General features: G+C 47.2%; 1 protein-coding gene across 1 annotated transcript in view; it reads right to left on the reverse strand.

Moving 5' to 3' along the window:
• arhgef40 (Rho guanine nucleotide exchange factor (GEF) 40) overlaps positions 1-16110 on the reverse strand; it is a 35777-nt gene that overhangs the window by 14375 nt on the left and 5292 nt on the right. Inside the window, exons 2-16 of the mRNA XM_068588201.1 lie at positions 13777-13866; positions 12076-12183; positions 9023-9308; positions 7438-8569; positions 6937-7175; positions 6670-6852; positions 5981-6095; positions 5261-5354; positions 5079-5165; positions 4352-4468; positions 3618-3716; positions 3365-3516; positions 2274-2412; positions 969-1088; positions 36-227 (exon numbers count right to left, since the gene is read on the reverse strand). Of these exons, the coding sequence (XP_068444302.1) occupies positions 36-227; positions 969-1088; positions 2274-2412; positions 3365-3516; positions 3618-3716; positions 4352-4468; positions 5079-5165; positions 5261-5354; positions 5981-6095; positions 6670-6852; positions 6937-7175; positions 7438-8569; positions 9023-9308; positions 12076-12183; positions 13777-13866 (3153 nt within the window). The remainder of the gene's footprint in view (positions 1-35; positions 228-968; positions 1089-2273; positions 2413-3364; positions 3517-3617; positions 3717-4351; positions 4469-5078; positions 5166-5260; positions 5355-5980; positions 6096-6669; positions 6853-6936; positions 7176-7437; positions 8570-9022; positions 9309-12075; positions 12184-13776; positions 13867-16110) is intronic.

Consider the following 16110-nt stretch of genomic DNA (forward strand, 5'->3'; position numbering starts at 1 on the left):
ACGCTCCTTCTGCACACAACGGCCGGCTGCGGTACCTCGGTCAGCGTGGACAGCAGCCTCTGCGTGTTGTCCAGCGTGGTCCAGCAGTCGGACAGGCAGTGGGACATGTCCCTCAGCTTCTCCCGGACCGGGGGAAGTCGGATCTGCACGGCGCTCAGGCCCGCCCAGTCCAGCTCGCACCAGCCCTCCAAGTCGCTGAGCACCGACAGAGTCTCGCTGTGCAGCTCCTGGGAAAAGGAATCCACTGTGAGGTCTCGGCACAAAAAAAAAACACCCTCGAGGGTTCAACTGTGGAAGACTTGAAGAGATGCATTTGAAGGGAACGATGGCGACCGCCTCCGCCGGGAACATCTTGACAGACTTCTGCTTAAGCCACAAGAAAGACAAATGCACCACTGAGGGCTCACAACACATCTGCTTACATTCAAATATTGTTAGTACCGCCTCAAGTATTTCAGCCATACAACAATACTTTGCCATGCTGTTGTTTAAATGCAATATTTACAGTTCAACCCGATGCACCTTTCCCAAAAACAGCATCCACTTTGACTCAGTAGCATAACCAGACCAAGAGAGGACGTGGCAGGAAAAGACCTGAAAGTATTTAGAGCATTTTTTTATTGCTTTTTCATTAAAAAAATACTTTTATTCTACTTTCAAATGCTACACAGGCGGGTTTTAAAGCCACTACGCGTTGGAGTTGTATGTGAGTATATTTATATAACCTTTTAAATGATTCTGATGGGGTTACTTTCGTGTCATTCTTGATTCGGCCACCGAATGGCGCCAAACAAAGGGAGTCCTGAAGCCTAACCACGGTGGCTTTAATCTGACGATTTCCTGCTGTGATTTGTGAGCCAAACACATTGAAATAGCTCTCCTTGTGTCTGCAGACAAACACACACTTATATGCAGATGATTCCACGCTCTGCAAACGGAAAAATAAACAGATGCAGAGTCACACTCACGTTGGCCGTCTCTCTGAATGTCTTGAATTTCTGCTGTTTGAGCGAGAGTCTGCTGAGAGACAGAGGAGGGTCCTTGTAGTCGTCCAGCTGGGACTGGACTTGCTCAATCTCCTTATCACACTGGGGTATGAGAGAGAGAGGGAGGGAGGGAGAGGGGTGAGAGAAGGACACAAGGCCTCTATACGAAACCGAGACATGCGAGTGAAGTGGGAAGAAGACGCATCGCATTAAATCCTGTTAGTCCTGAGCGATCAAATCAATCACTTTCTATTTTCAGTTATCATTTTGACGACGGGATAATGCAGTTAACACGAGTATCGAGATGCCCTCGTTTCCGTCTTCTGTCAGAAATCCAGCGCTTCCCCGTCTTCCCTTTTGCTACTGAAATGTGTTGAATGTAGTTCTCCAAAATGTCGAGTATAAATCTTTCAGTAGGTTGTGGCAGTCCACGAGGACGTATTGCTCTAATTTATTTTTGGGTCTACTTTGTTTTGTTTTTTTTAAATATGATTTGATATATTGAATATCTCACTAAGTTTACAACGTGACTGATACACTTTATATTCAGCTAATGTGTGTTTATTTATGGGTTACAAGCCGCTACTACCTTTGGTAGGTGTCCCTGTTGTAGCCAGCTAGCACTGCTGCTAGCTCTCCGCTAGCGCTGCTGCTAGCTCGCCACTAGCACTGCTGCTAGCTCTGCGTCTCTCCTAGCTCTCCGCTAGCTCTTTGCTAGCTCTCCACTAGCTCCCTGACAACCACCCAAGGTAGCGGGACCAGCCCCGGCTCGACGCTCGACTTGGGCAGCGGGTAGCTAGCAGCAGTGCTAGTTGCTACAGTGGGAACACTCACCTGCTTTTACATCACATTATTTTGCTATCTATTCGTATTTTCTAATGTCTAATGGTGTTAAATAATCCCGATTATGATTTTTTTTTTTTGGTGCCATAATCATGAAGCCCTAATTCTGTATATATTTTCCCAGAATACTGCATTGCATCGCACATATTCAAACCGTCTCGTTTACTGAGCAAGTAGTAGTGTGAGAACATTCTGGAGTAAACACAGCCGTCAGTAAACACCAGCAGATCGGGGAGTTTCCATCCGGCCCTGTTGGGAACAGCGGAGCGGATTGAGGAGGAAATGTTGTGTAAACTCTGAATTTAATCTCTCATCTAATTTCCGTGGCTAATGGATAATTTGATAGTTTATACAGTAGTTTAGTTCCTGAGGATTAGCAAGACGGAGACAGCAGCGAACATGAGGAACACGAGGACTGAACTGCTCTTCCTCCCCTCCGCACACCTTTTCCAGTTTGTCCACCAGCGCCGCCAGTCGTCCCAGCGCCTCCAGGTCGCGCCCCCTCTGGTTGGACACCCGGACGAGCCGGTGGAGGGCGTCGTCCACGCTGTCGTAGAGTTTAGAGGTGGCGGCGAGAGCGGCCCTGATGGGACGAGGCAAATCATCACGAACAGGAAGGAGAGGTTTTTAGGTTTTTTTTGACAGCGAAAGCTGGTCGTCGCCCAAAAGAAAAAAAAAAACGAAACATTTTTGGCTGGTAGAAATGATGCAATCATGAAAAACAGAAAAAAAGAGCCCTGCAGAACGCGTGGAGGAAAGGAATCAAATCAGCAATCAGCCTCTACTTGTATTTGGCCTCACTCTCGTGCAAACTGAGCCAAAACTCATTACCGGATACAAAGAACGGCGACAAATACTGCAGTCTTTAGATCATCTTTAAGCCGTCGCCGGCCACAAACAAACAAGTCCTCCGTTTGATGTTAAGTTCACATTCCTTATCCTCCTCCGGCTGGTTTTGCGTGTCGAAAAACAAACAACTTCTCTTTTACGACGAGGAGTATTTTTAACCTGTAACTCATCTCGACAACAGAAAAACACAGCAAAAAAAAATCCCTCAATCAAACGCAAGAGCTGGGAAGGCAGAGGACCTGCAGATGGCGTTCCTGCCTCTGGGGACGGCGGCGCTCGCGTTAGCGTTCGCCCAATTAGAAGAGATGTTTGTCGTGACGTCTTTGTATTTAAAATAGTCCCGACTTCAGTGGCGTAATGTATATTCCAGCTGCGTACAGTCTCATTAGCGTCATAACAAGAAGACGCACATGCAGGTGCACACAACGCTACAGTAACTAATGAGTCTTTAATACAACTGTACGTATACTGAATATTATTAGACCGTTTATTTCACTTATTTTCATGTTAATGACCAATTCTCTGGCTGAGGTAAGTGTTGAGCAATACTGTTGTTATGTTTGGACCAATTTGTGAAGATGAATACTTACAGCAAGAAGGAAAAATATGAAAAATAAGAAAATATGAAAACAAAATTGGACCAAAACGGCGCCAGAGTTCGAGTCCACCACACGCATCCTGGGTACCTGCAGTCCGGCGACTTCTGTGCCAGTCCAGTCGCGCTATTGGTCAGTCCGGCGAGCCAAGCCCCGCCCCTTTGCTGCGGCTCCGTCAGGCGCGGGTCGGCCAAGACGCTCGCCATGAGCTGCCTGTGCTTGCCGATGCTCAGCGGCACGGCCTGAAAAGGAAAGAGCAACGTCGCTTATTGACTGTTTTTCATCGTCGCGCGTCGTCAAATATGGCCGCCGGGGGTGACGGGGGGCGTCAGACTTCGGGTACCTTGATGTCGGCGGGCATGGGCTCGACGTCCATGGAGCGCAGGGCCTCTGCGAGGAGCGCGATGGCGCTCTCGCAGTGCTCCGTCAGACTCTCCAGACTCTGAAAAATTTGGAGAAAAAACGATTTGAAATCAGCAGTTTTGAGATCCACAAACAAAAAGCAGGTGTGTAGAGCAGTTCACTCTTCATTATTTTGTTAGTTTTGTTCCATGAGAGAGGTCAGAGGAAGTGCAGAGGACAGGAAAATGTTTTCATCTGTTTGGATAAAGTAACATAAACTGTCTGCGGGAAAAAAAGAAGAAGCCATTAAAGAGCCCTTAAGATTCTTCTCAGGCCGCCTCTCCCTTGATTTATCACCCACACCCAGTCCATCACGGATCTCTGACATCACCGACCACCATCCTCTCATCTGTCCTCCCTCCTCTCCAAACTTTCCCTCCTCCCACTCGACTCCCTTCGCTTTTCACGGTCCTCTAATAAACACAAAACTAAGTCGTAATAAGAACTTAAACCTGACAAATGACTGCGAGGGAATGGCTGGAATAAAACCAGAGTCATTTTCACAGAAGCGCAGATATCCATCTTTAATGTCTGAAGTGATTTCCTGTTCAATTTCCTCAAGACCACTCCGCGGAGTCCGAGCAAAAGACAGTCCGAGTGGAAAATAGAAGAAAAAACAGACGGCTTATGTGGAAAAATGAAAAGAATAGGACTTAAAAAGCAGCGTGTGCTCACTAGTCTGAAGGCCAGCCAGTCGGAGTGACAGTGGGCGAAGTCTCCGTCCATCTCTTTGGGCAGCTGCTGCTTGTCAACGTGTTGCTGAAGGACCGCCGTTCCTCGCACCACGTGGATCTGGACACACACAAAAAAACATTTTGCTCATTTATCAACAGGAATAAACATCATTACAACCAAACAAGAAGAAGAAGAAGACAGAGTCCCTTTGGGGCGGGACTTCTCTTTAACACGCAACGGTTTATTTAACACTGCCAAGCTGAAATGCAAACCACATGGCCACGAGAGGAAAAACTAAAAAACTCATGCGTCTGCGTGAGAAAGACCTCTGCTGATCCAATTCTAGATGTCTGAAGACGTGCAAAAAACACATGGAAATAAGGTTAATTTAGATTAAATGTGAACGAGCGATTAGCAAGGGACAGAAAACACAGCACGGCGTGTGAAATGTTATTTAAATTGGATATATTACCAGATATTCCTGCAGTTATGATGGACAATGGAGGTTAATTTTACACACACACACACACACACACACACACACACACTATAACTGTTGTTTTGACGGTTTAAAAAACTCCTTCTAGGTGTTCTACCTGCGTTTTAACGCTCTGATATGCAAATAAAAAGAAATAAAACAAACTGAAGCAGGAGGAAATGAGTGTGTGTGTGTGTGTGTGTGTGTTTGCTCGTTCATAAACACGCCACACGTCCTGCATGAGGTCACCTCCACTCCTTCCACATCATGAGAAAGGGACTCCTGCTGCTCTCCCACCAAAACCAGAACAGATCCAAGACCGCCTGGAACCGAAACCTGGAGAAAAACAACACACATGTGCGCTTAAAAGCTACTAATTAAGAGCAACACAAGCACTCGCGTAGCACATTGGGCCAAACATTTCGTCTCACCTGGAACAATTTAAGAGCAGAGAGGCAGAGGGCCGAGGGCGGAGAGCGTCTGCTGTCCATTAACACCGTCAGACCCTTTTCTTTGGCTGCAGGCCTGTCGAGGACCAGCGGAGGTTCAAACAGGAGCAAAGTGGTGAGAAAAGAAGAGTTTTGTTCTCAAGCGAGTGTAAAAAGTAAAGAAGGATGATGTCTACTTCTGATAGAAACCTTTCACAGTGCTGTTTACCGCTCATTTAGGGGGTCATCTATATTTTAACATCAACTAAGCTTCCTAATATTTCTTCTCAAACCTGCTGTGGAACCTTTGTTCAGACTTGTTGTGATCTGACAGGTATCCTGGCCAGCTCCAAGACGCTTGTTAGATTGACTTTGAATCTGTTATATAACTGTCTCTGCCTCCCGGCACATACTGCACTTTCTTCTGCCGCATTTGGCCGAGTCGGCAAAAAAAGCAAGTCAAGTCAAACATCATGTAGCGCTTCTTTGGCTGAACAGGTTTGTAAGAGAGTGGTGCAAACCCAGCGCCTGAGAAAGCAAAAGGTTGAATCCGGGACGACATTTCACGGCATAAAAAATGGATAAATTGTGCATTTTAAAGTCGGCTACACTGACAAGACTTAATTCCCTGGAGATATCTAGAAAACTTATTGTGAAGTCTGGAACACACCGATAACTTTCTCCGCTGGTTTTCTGATTGGTGGAGCAAGAACACAACCTTACCGAGTGATTCTGTGGTAGCAGGCCAGGACCCGGGCCATCTCCTCCTCGGAGAGGCTCTCCTCTGGTGCATCGGTCTCTGTGACCACCAGGGCGCGTCCCAGCCTGTCCACTGTGCCTGTGGTCGGGATGATGAAATAAGAAAAAAGGTCTAAAAACTCAGAGTCTACTATCAGGCTGCAACATTGGTTTATTTGTTCATATGTATATATACTTTAAGGTTATCAGTGACATCCACTTCTATTTGGCATGATTATGTTTAAAGTTTTGGGAGTTAGAGTTCCCATGATGCTTCGGGGGATCCGAGCAGGAAGTAAAAACCAGGAAGTAAAAAAGTTGCCATGAGGTCAGTGTGTTAGTTAGCTGTGGGCTAAACCTTTAGCTCTGCTGCAGTTCATTAAATCTGCACTGTGAAAACTCCTGCCAAGTTTTCTAGTCGCAGTTCCTGTTTTGCACTGGACTCTAACCAAAAACAAATGTACAGATACAACATATGGGAACAAAGAAGAAATACTGCACCGAAGGTCTAAAGTTGTGTTCTGCTTGTTGTAGAATATATTAGTGGACTTAAGGACCTTCATCCACAATGGACTTCAGAGATAAAGTAAGTCAAAAATGCTAACTAGCACAACATCCATACAGGCCTGTACGCTCACTAGTATAACAACCATACAGGCCTGAATTAAACTCACCTGTCAACTTGAGCTTCCCAGACTGGAGAAGCTCTGGGACCAGTTCCCTCAGCAGCGGCGGCTCTTTAGATGAAACGCCATTTAGTTGGTCGGGACGCATCTCTCCCGCCTCCTCCTCAGAGTGGTTAAGTAGGGATGTGCCTGATTGACCATTGCAGACAGGCATAGATACAGCTTCTTTGTCTGTTGAGGGAAACAGTAGTTAAAGAAAGTAACCCACGGGTTTTTTTGAGATTTTAGCATCTTCTACATTGTCACGCTTCAGACCTGCGCTGCTTTTCCTTGTGTCCTCTGTCCCCTCACGAGCTGAAGGCGACACCCCGTCAGGTTCGTCCGCCTGTTTTCTTTGCTCCGATTGGTTCTCCTCTCTGATTGGCGGCTTTGTCAAAGCAGAGCAGGTGGTGGGACTTGGTTGAGCGGCTTTACCTTGGAGCTTTGATCCCCTCTGGTGTGCGCGACCACCAGACCTAGCCCTCCCTTTGGCCCCCTTCCCCTTCCTTTTCTTCCTGCAGACAAAGCACAGGAAGGTATCAATGAGGTACAATGGACAGTTAATGATTTGTATGACTTAAGAAAGGTGTTTGTTTGGACACAATGTCCTTTTAGAATGGTTTGGGAGGTGTCTTTTGAACCATTGGTGTCAGGCCTATATGTGTGTAAGTTTGGACGACATGCATGCAGAGTTTGCACCAAAGTGTTACTGACTTTCATACTGAAGTGTGAAAATTAAAAGTTAGACATGGAAGGGCCCATAAGAGAAGTCTGTACCTTGGCGCTCTTAATGCTGCCGTCTTAACTTCCTTTTCTCTTGGACAAATGCTGTCCTCAGTCTTTCCGTCGTCCTTTTCCTCGTTCACCTTTGGTTTCGACGAATTCTTCATTTTAGGTCCAATGTTGGCTTTTTCTCCACTTGCTGAAACTCCAGTGAAGGGCCTCTCTGGTGCGTCTGATGTTGGGGTCGTGGCGTCACTGTCTCCGCTCTGTGGCTTATCTGCGTCCTCGAAAACAGAGTCCGAATGAGATCCGTGATCCGAGTGGCCCTCTACGACTTTGCGATTCGTCGAGTCATGGGCGGAGCTATCGGCGCTCTCCGAGTCTTTACCCCCGTGGTTGTCTCTGCACGGCTGCGGGAGGCCGTTGCTATCCCTCTCCTTGCCCACGCCGGGCCTCCTCTCTTTCAACACGCTATCCAAATAAGGCCGGTGGCTTTCCAGGCCCTCGGAGTCTCTGCTTGTTTTATCTCCTTCATCAGAGTCGTGGACAGAAGAGGAGTAAGACCGCCTCCCTTTGCCAGGTTCAGGGACTGCTCGCGGAGGCCTATGTGGTAAAATGTCACCTTTTGGGGTAACCAAGTCTCTTTTGGCAGCTCGAAAGCTTCCCGACCCTTCCACTCTCCCATATCCCCAAGCCCTCCCCTTGCGGAGTTTGATGGCTTTACTCCTCCTGCAGAGAGGCAAAGTCTTGGTCTTGTAAATCCCATGCATCTCCAGGTACCTCTGCCTCGTGTCAACCCCTCCATCGGGACCCACTCTGGGCTCCAACAGCTCCACATAGTCGCCGTCCAGCTGCGGGTGCCTCGCTGTCCGCCCGAGCCCATCTTCGCTGCGCCTTCGCCGGGGAAGCGCGGGCTCGGAGTCCAAGCCGTCTGGCGGTAAACCGTCGTCTTCCTCCTCATCCCAGGACCAGGAGTCCAGCTCTCCGGAGGACGAGCCCCCCCAGCCCCCGAGGCTGCTGCCCCCCTCGCTGGGCAGGCGGTTGGATTTGCCGCCGTCGTGGTTGGACATCAGGCCCAGCTCCTCGGTGGGGTCGTGGATGAATTTTGGGTAGACGACCTCCTTCCACGGAAGTCGAACCACACCGTCACATGTACTGACCAGGCAGGTGTCAAGTCCTCCTCCGACTGTGCAAAGACAAGAGAGGATTAAGTTTGGAGTTGCTATGTTTGAGGGTATACATAATGTAAAAAAAAGGCCATTCTGTTAAAAGAAAGAAACCAACATAAGTTACAGAGAAAACTAATGTTTGAACTTGAGCTTTAACTCTACTGTTGGGTTCTTATCACCACCAACCACCTCTTGACATCCATATATCTCTCTTTTCTGTCGTTGCCTTTCACGTGCCATCCTCTGGTCATAAACCAAGCGTCTCATGGTCATCTGTTTCACTTCCCTTGTCTTCTTTACAGTCACACTGGCTAAGCTACAAAGTCTTTATCACTTCCAACTAAAAACCAGATTACGAACATGGACCCTCACTAAATCTTTGTGGATTTTTCCTGACTCTTAACTTAAAATACAGGACAATCGTATAAGTAAGAAGATCAGACGTAAAGAAAAGCAAATCCTTTCCTTACGTTCTCTCTTGTGGCCTCGTTCCTTGTTCACGCTGTGCAGCCACTCGGTGGTGAACACAAGGGGGTGCTGTGACTCGGGTACCAGGATTTCCTGGACGGTGCGCCCCCCGGGGGCCAGGCACTTCAAGGCCAGACGGGGGCAGCGCGTGGAGAAGGGCACCACCTGCAGGTAGAAGTCATTACTGCGCAGGATCCTCCAGTCCAGGGTGGAGAGCTGGACGACCACTTTCTCGGCTAAACACAGAGGCCAGCCGGAGTGAAGGAACAAGCAGCCCAGGTACTGAGACTGTGACGACAGAAGGAAAGAAAAGGAGTGCGTTAATTTTAGAAATATGAAATTAAACCTTTACCTGCGTGCCTTTAGCTTGCGTATAGTGAACTATCTGCACTTTTTATAATCCCCTTTTGTCACAAACTATCCTAACTAATGCTCACGCTCAGCCAGTTGGAACCAGCCTGCTCGATAGTGTTTCGGCAATCAAATGAGTCGAATTTCTAGAACCGATAACGCCCCAGTCAACACTATTCACTCGCTCGACTGGCCACGAGCCATGGTGCCGCACGCACAAATGTCGGACATGTGACTCGCGCTGTTATTTTTCCAACGTGTAAAAACCGCTTAGCTGGCGTGACACAGCGAGAAGACTCTGGATGGTCGGGAGTGAGTCAGATAGAAACATGCAGAGGGACCGCAGCAGCCAGTCGCTGTGAAACCAGCCCACTCTTTCATGAGCGGAAAAACACACAAAAGCAGCTCTATAAGGCTGAGAAAATCAATCTAAATCCAGTGCATCTAACAACACGGGTCTAAATATAGAAAATCCCACAAGGAGGCATTAACTCGAGAGCTCTCTGAATGTAGGTGAAGGAGAGAAGGCCCCGAGTGTGATTCCCCCTGCACTGTCAACTGATTAATTTAGAAGAAAAAAAAAACACCTTATTCCAAACGCTATTCTCACCTTAATCAATCCTCTTTCAGCCCTCTCTCTTTCTCTCTCCTGCAATCGGAGGTATGAAAGTCCTCCAGAAGAACTAGAGGACTCTCTGCCGTTACCAGTCACGTCTAAAATCGACTGATTCGGGCGCCGCTCGCTCTGCCCTCCAGACCCACGAGACGTGATCGAATTATGTTCCTGATTCGACCTGTCCTCCATCTTACCCCCGACTCTTATTATACCCCCCCACCCTCTCATGTAAGTCTTGTTTCTCGCCTGTTCTCTTGCTTTTGGGGCAAGCGTGGGTGGATATTAGTGTAAAAAAACATCACATGTGACTTTTCCTTTCCTAAAACTATTTTTCAGTTTTGAGCCAGACCGCATTCTGCAACTCCTCTGGCCCTCCTCCATCCTCCTACTTATCCCTCAGAGTACCCCAGTGTTTGCACCCTCTTTCACAAAAAAATCCTCAATCAGTCTACTATAGTCTGCAACCTCCCGCATCTTCTGTTTTTCGGACTCGCACGCATGCCGTCCCTTGTGAATGAAAGCACCCCGTTCATTTTTTCCCCACATTCGGTTCCCACCACATCACTCTCCCTTTCTCTCGCAGCAGAAACGCACTCGCATATGGAAGGCATTATTGTCATGACTCACAGTCTAACTCCCGTCCCGCTCCACTCGGCGACAATGAAAACAAAGTTTGCTCAAAAATGCCTGTGTGTGTGTGTGTGTGTGTGTGTGTGTGTGTGCAAGTCTAGGAAAACTGTAAAGGGAAATATGAGACAGTTCTGAGCCTCTGAGCTTGTGCTAAACAGTGTGTGTTTATCTTTGTGTGTGTGTGTGTGTGTGTGTGTGTGTGTGTGTGTGTGTGTGTGTGTGCTTTGGAAAGTAAAATAAAAGGAATGCTGTTCAGTGTAAACCTCGTGGCTTTGAGTTAAGTACAACTTGCATCTCATTTGTCTATCTTGTGTTGTGCGAGTGATGTGAGGCCACCAAGTGGAAGTTGTCTTGTGTCATACCGTTTACATGCATTTGCTTTTTGCACAACCTGAGCTCTTTTATTCACGCTTCATTCCCCTGTGCTTCATTCATCTCTGTGTCCATTTAGTGGAGCCTCCAATGCAGGAAACCACCGCTTTTGTCCACGGGTCACGGCGGCTGCTAAATCTCAAATTTCACCAGCCACTTTCTCTAATTTTACCGGTCGGCTCGAGTTTTTAGAGCAGACTCGACCCTCCGCAGTGCAGTGAGGGAATGCTGCAGGTTCACACATGTGTCCGATTATCAAAGCCTTGAACTTTTCTTTGCACCGGTGTCTTCATGTCACCGGTTACTGAGATAGCATGCCGAAGACCTGACACTTCAATTCAGGGCACACACACACACACACACACACACACGAGGACCTGACACGGACTCGACTCGCATGTCTACATGTGTGAGCAAACCCATTCAAGTCAAGTTTTTTCCTCATAAATTCCCACCAATGATCCAAATAGTCATTTTTTTAGGACTTGTGACCTTAGGGAACCTTAAAAAGAAGTGCGGTCTTACAAAGAGTTATGACTAGTCTTAAAACTTGACTTGGACTTGATCCTTATGGACATGGAACTTTCCCTTTACCTGAAATTGACCTTAAAGCCTTAAAGTTACTACGAGACACTTTCATTTGGTGTTGATTCTGGCGACCCCTGTGGACGAAAGCGGTAGTGTTTCCGAACACCATGATGTCCCTTTTTTTCAGAAAACCTCTCATTTTATTGCAGCAAGGTCCGACAGTGCTGGTTCTGGTTTCTCCCGCGCTCCCCATAGCCGCCTTAATCCGACCCGGTGGCACATGTTACAAACATTAAGAATAACTACATAAATATCCCATCTCCTCACTGATGGTCTTGTTTATGTATGTAGTCCATATAGAGGCATCAGAATGACATTGAGCCAGTTATAAGTTCCTTGTAATAACGTTAACATGTGGGACTTGACTTTGACACACACACACACAAAAGCTAGCAGACTTCCCACACTACACTCTCTTGCGTTTGAAAGCTGATTCTGCTTCTGATTATACAGCTATGTGTGTGTTCTCGTCCGCAGTGTTTGCAATTTGGAACTCACACAGGCGTGCTGCTGGAGTTTGTGCAGGAGGTGCTTGGCAGGAACGAAGTAGTCCAGGAGGTAGCGAAGACTGTCGTGTTGATAGGTCGACTCCAGGACTGAGAAGACCTGAACAGATGTGGAAAAAGGGGGCAAAAACACTTGAGTGAATGCGGGTGTATTCGCGCATTTGGTGCATTAGATCAACGAAACAAAATTAAGTATACTTCATATACCGTTCATGTCTGTGGAAAACATTTCATCACTCATGAACTAAGAGTAGCCTTGGTTTCAGCCGCCTATAAAAGGCATTTTTGAGTGTATCAAATGGATTTTTTGAAGGGGAATTCCCTCAACGCAGACGCCAAGTAATCAGAAAGGCTGTTTCCTGTTATCCATCAAGCAGCTGTTTCTATTGTAACGAAGACATTGGATTTGAAGCTACGTGGAAACAACTTGGAACCAACCAATAGCCAAATTCCTATAAATTCCAGCGGAAAATGGCCCAAAAGCTTTACCTCAAAGGCCCCTTTGTGTTTGAGCCATTCGACTGAGTCAATTAAAGCCTGTATTGCTGTATCCTGTATTGCCCATCCTGTGTGGCTACCCCAATGCTCCAACCCCCAATGATCCAACCCCAATGATCCAACCCCAATGATCCAAGCCCCAATGATCCAACCCCCAATGATCCAACCCCAATGATCCAACCCCAATGATCCAACCCCAATGATCCAAGCCCAATGATCCAAGCCCAATGATCCAACCCCCAATGATCCAAGCCCAATGATCCAAGCCCAATGCTCCAACCCCCAATGATCCAACCCCAATGATCCAACCCCAATGATCCAAGCCCAATGAGCCAACCCCAATGAGCTACCCCCAATGGGCCGCCTGCTCTAAAATGAGCATTAACCGTTTGTAGTTTGGTCTAAAAATAGTCTTAATTGTTTTGTTTTGTGGTTGATGTTTTCTCCTAAAACATCATAAAATCAGTTGGGTTGTATGGCAGGGTTTTTATGGAGCACCAGCGTCTCCTTTCAATGGTTCCCAATGATCAGAGTGTGTGCGGCAGCCAAGAGAAGCTACACCCTAGCGTCATTTTTCAGGGCACTCCAACAATACAATAGTCTTTTATTCTTTCTTTTTTTTTGCAAGGAAAGATCTGGTGTTGTCCCTTTTTCAAGCAAAATGCAGAGAAAAGATATGTCGCCTAGTAAATGCATAACCTTCATTATTCAAACAGAAAAACCGAGCAAAATTGTATTATTTATTGCAGTATTGAAGTAGCCCTTCATATTACTCTCTCCAGGTAGCTTTTAGTCTGAAAAATATTGGCGACCCCCACATTAGAGCCCACAAAGAGTTCCCATGATGCACGTTGCCCACCAGCTGAGTCGGCTCCGTCAAGGCTTTGACTTAAAAGCAGAACCGGAGCGCGGCTTTCGGTGAAAAGGAGTCATGTGAAGCTCCTGTAGGGAGGAAGAGGGTTCGGCTATAACTGGCCAGCTGGCTGGGTTTTGTTTGTCTTGGCTTCCAGCAGCAGTTGATATCCAGGGGAAAAGCAACGCTATCTGCACATAACATCGCCTTGACCACATACTCCAACGCCGCCCTATCAGTTAATTGAATCCGCATTATTTTTATTCCCCTGTTTATTGCTTTAAAGATGTGAGACTGCAATATAAGAGTGTGTGTGTGTGTGTGTGTGTGTGTGTGCTGTACCTGGGAGAGGAGGGGTGGTGCCGTGCTCTCAAAAGGAGGGTAAAGCGATGAGAGCGCCCCCTGCACACAATCCTCCATCGCCTCCGAACCCTGAGAGAGACACACAAAAGGTGGAGAGAAAGGGTTAATCCATAACCGAGCGCTGAATCAACTGTGATGTCTGTGTTTGTGTTTAACAGCCGGGTTGTCTCGCTTTTTGCTGACACACACAGACACACAGACACACACACACACACACACACGCACATATATACACCCACGTTCTACTTTCAACTTCCTGTTGTACGGCCTGGGGAGTGTCAAACATTTCCTCCAAGGCCCACTTAATGCAAGAACCCCGAGAACAAGAGAGTCAAATCACTGCAACATGTTAACCACACACACACATGCATGCACACACACACACACACACGCTATTACATTGAGACAGTTAAAAGTTCCTTGTAATAACGTTAAGGACATGTGGGACTATACTTTCGCACACACACAATGTTTATTTTTCAACCGTTGGCATCGCAACCTGCAACTTTCTCTGCCTTCCAACTTCTCTCTTTCACTCTCCCTCCCTCCCTCCACATTTCCCCTCTCTCTGCTTCTCTTCCTGCCTTTTTTTTTTTCCTCCTCCTTCTTCTTTTCACCTCCATCTGACGACCTGAACGTCACCCGACAACAATTACGCCGGGATTCTCCTCAACAGACGGCACATTGTCCGAGTAACTACAACAACCCAGAGGGATGGAGGGATGGGCGGAAAGCCGCGCATGGGGGGGGGGGAAAGAAAAAAGGAAAAACAGAATGGGAGAACAGAGTGTACGGAAAAAGAAAAGTGCGGCTAGAGCGAGCGAGGCCAGGAGGGAATGAGCTGGTTTATGGAAGAAGATCGAGCTTCAGCCGTATTGAACATAATTTTTCTGGCTGCTTTTGGTACACAGAGGGCTTCGTGGTCCGCCGCAGAGGACGGGATGAGTATTACAAGAAAAGCACCGTCTCCGATTTGTGCAACTTTCGCCTGAAATGCTCCACAATGATGAATTCAACATGTCTAATTGGGAATTAGTGGAACATGCAATAGAAGTGTAGGCACAGGGGTCAAGATGTCACTGGAGGACTGAGAATGAAGGAAGTTTGAGACGCAAAAAATAAATTAAAAAAAAGCCAAATCATCTATAAATCTGGTGTGAGAGCTGGGCCGCTGATGGTGCTCAAGGTCAGTGGTTCTCAACTGGTGGGTCGTGACCCAGAAGTGGGTCGTGGACCCGTTTTCAGCGGGTCGCAGGTCCATGCACGGGCGAAAAAGCTTTTATTTTGAAGGGGATTTTTGTGTTAAGATGCACTTTTTGAATGATAAACGACTATAAAAAGGGAACTAGTTTGTCTCTTGTTGGCATGCTGTGATATCCTGTACAATCTCAGGTTTTAAACTGCATCTTTTCATTAAATACATTTCAGAAGTTGAGACTGTTCCTTCGTTTTGGGTCGCGGCTCGTCGTTCGGCGGCGTTTGTGGCTCCCGCACACAGACCAGTTGAGGACCACTGCTCTCGGTCTCTCGCATCAGATGTTTCCTTTTCCCGCTCTCTTGGCTGGCGAGGCAAATGTTTAAACTGTGACTTCAGCCTCTGTGGCGCAGGGCCGCAAAACGGTGGCACCGACGGGCCCGGAGCCACCCAGCTCTGCTTTTCCATCGCAACGGATGCATTTTAGACCTGGAGGAAATAAATAAAGACCAAAACTCGCTCACTTTTCCCAGAAGCAGAGCGGCTGCTCTTGAGTCACGTTTGTTTAGTCGGGTTTTTGGGAGTGGCGTTTTTTGGAAAATCTTGCGGCACCTTTCAAAATTTGTTAAATTTCTACCCCACTACGTGAAAAGATCTTCTCTTCATCTTCTAAAACAAGCGCTTGAAGTCTCGCGAAAAAGACGCTCCGTACTCTCAGACAGAGCACGAATGTTAAAAAATAAAAAAAGGTACTAAAGTTGATGTGAAGGCGATGACATCACGGGAGGAGGCGTCTCGGTGCGTAGACGCCGGTAAACACCAGTCTGCCGTGGAGCGCGCTGTAATAGGTGTCGCGCTTGTAAAAAGAGGTTTAAACAGCCTCCTGGCTCACTGGCAGAACAGAGTGAGTCTAGTAAAAGCACAGCGGGGAGTTCAGGGGAGCCAGCAGGAACTTCCTCTTCAAGAGGCGTCCCACAAGACTCGGGTTAATTCAACACAACACGATATTAAAGCAAAATACATGAGAGCGGACGCTCTCTTATGTCTGTCGCCGTGTTGGCAAAACTCTTTGTGGGAACAACACAATATATTTGGATGTGTGATGTGTACATTTGTAC

This window comes from Clinocottus analis, unplaced genomic scaffold (genome assembly GCF_023055335.1).
Source record: "Clinocottus analis isolate CAN_PGR_092001 unplaced genomic scaffold, fCliAna1.0.p SCAF_21, whole genome shotgun sequence".
Taxonomy (NCBI): domain Eukaryota; kingdom Metazoa; phylum Chordata; class Actinopteri; order Perciformes; family Cottidae; genus Clinocottus; species Clinocottus analis.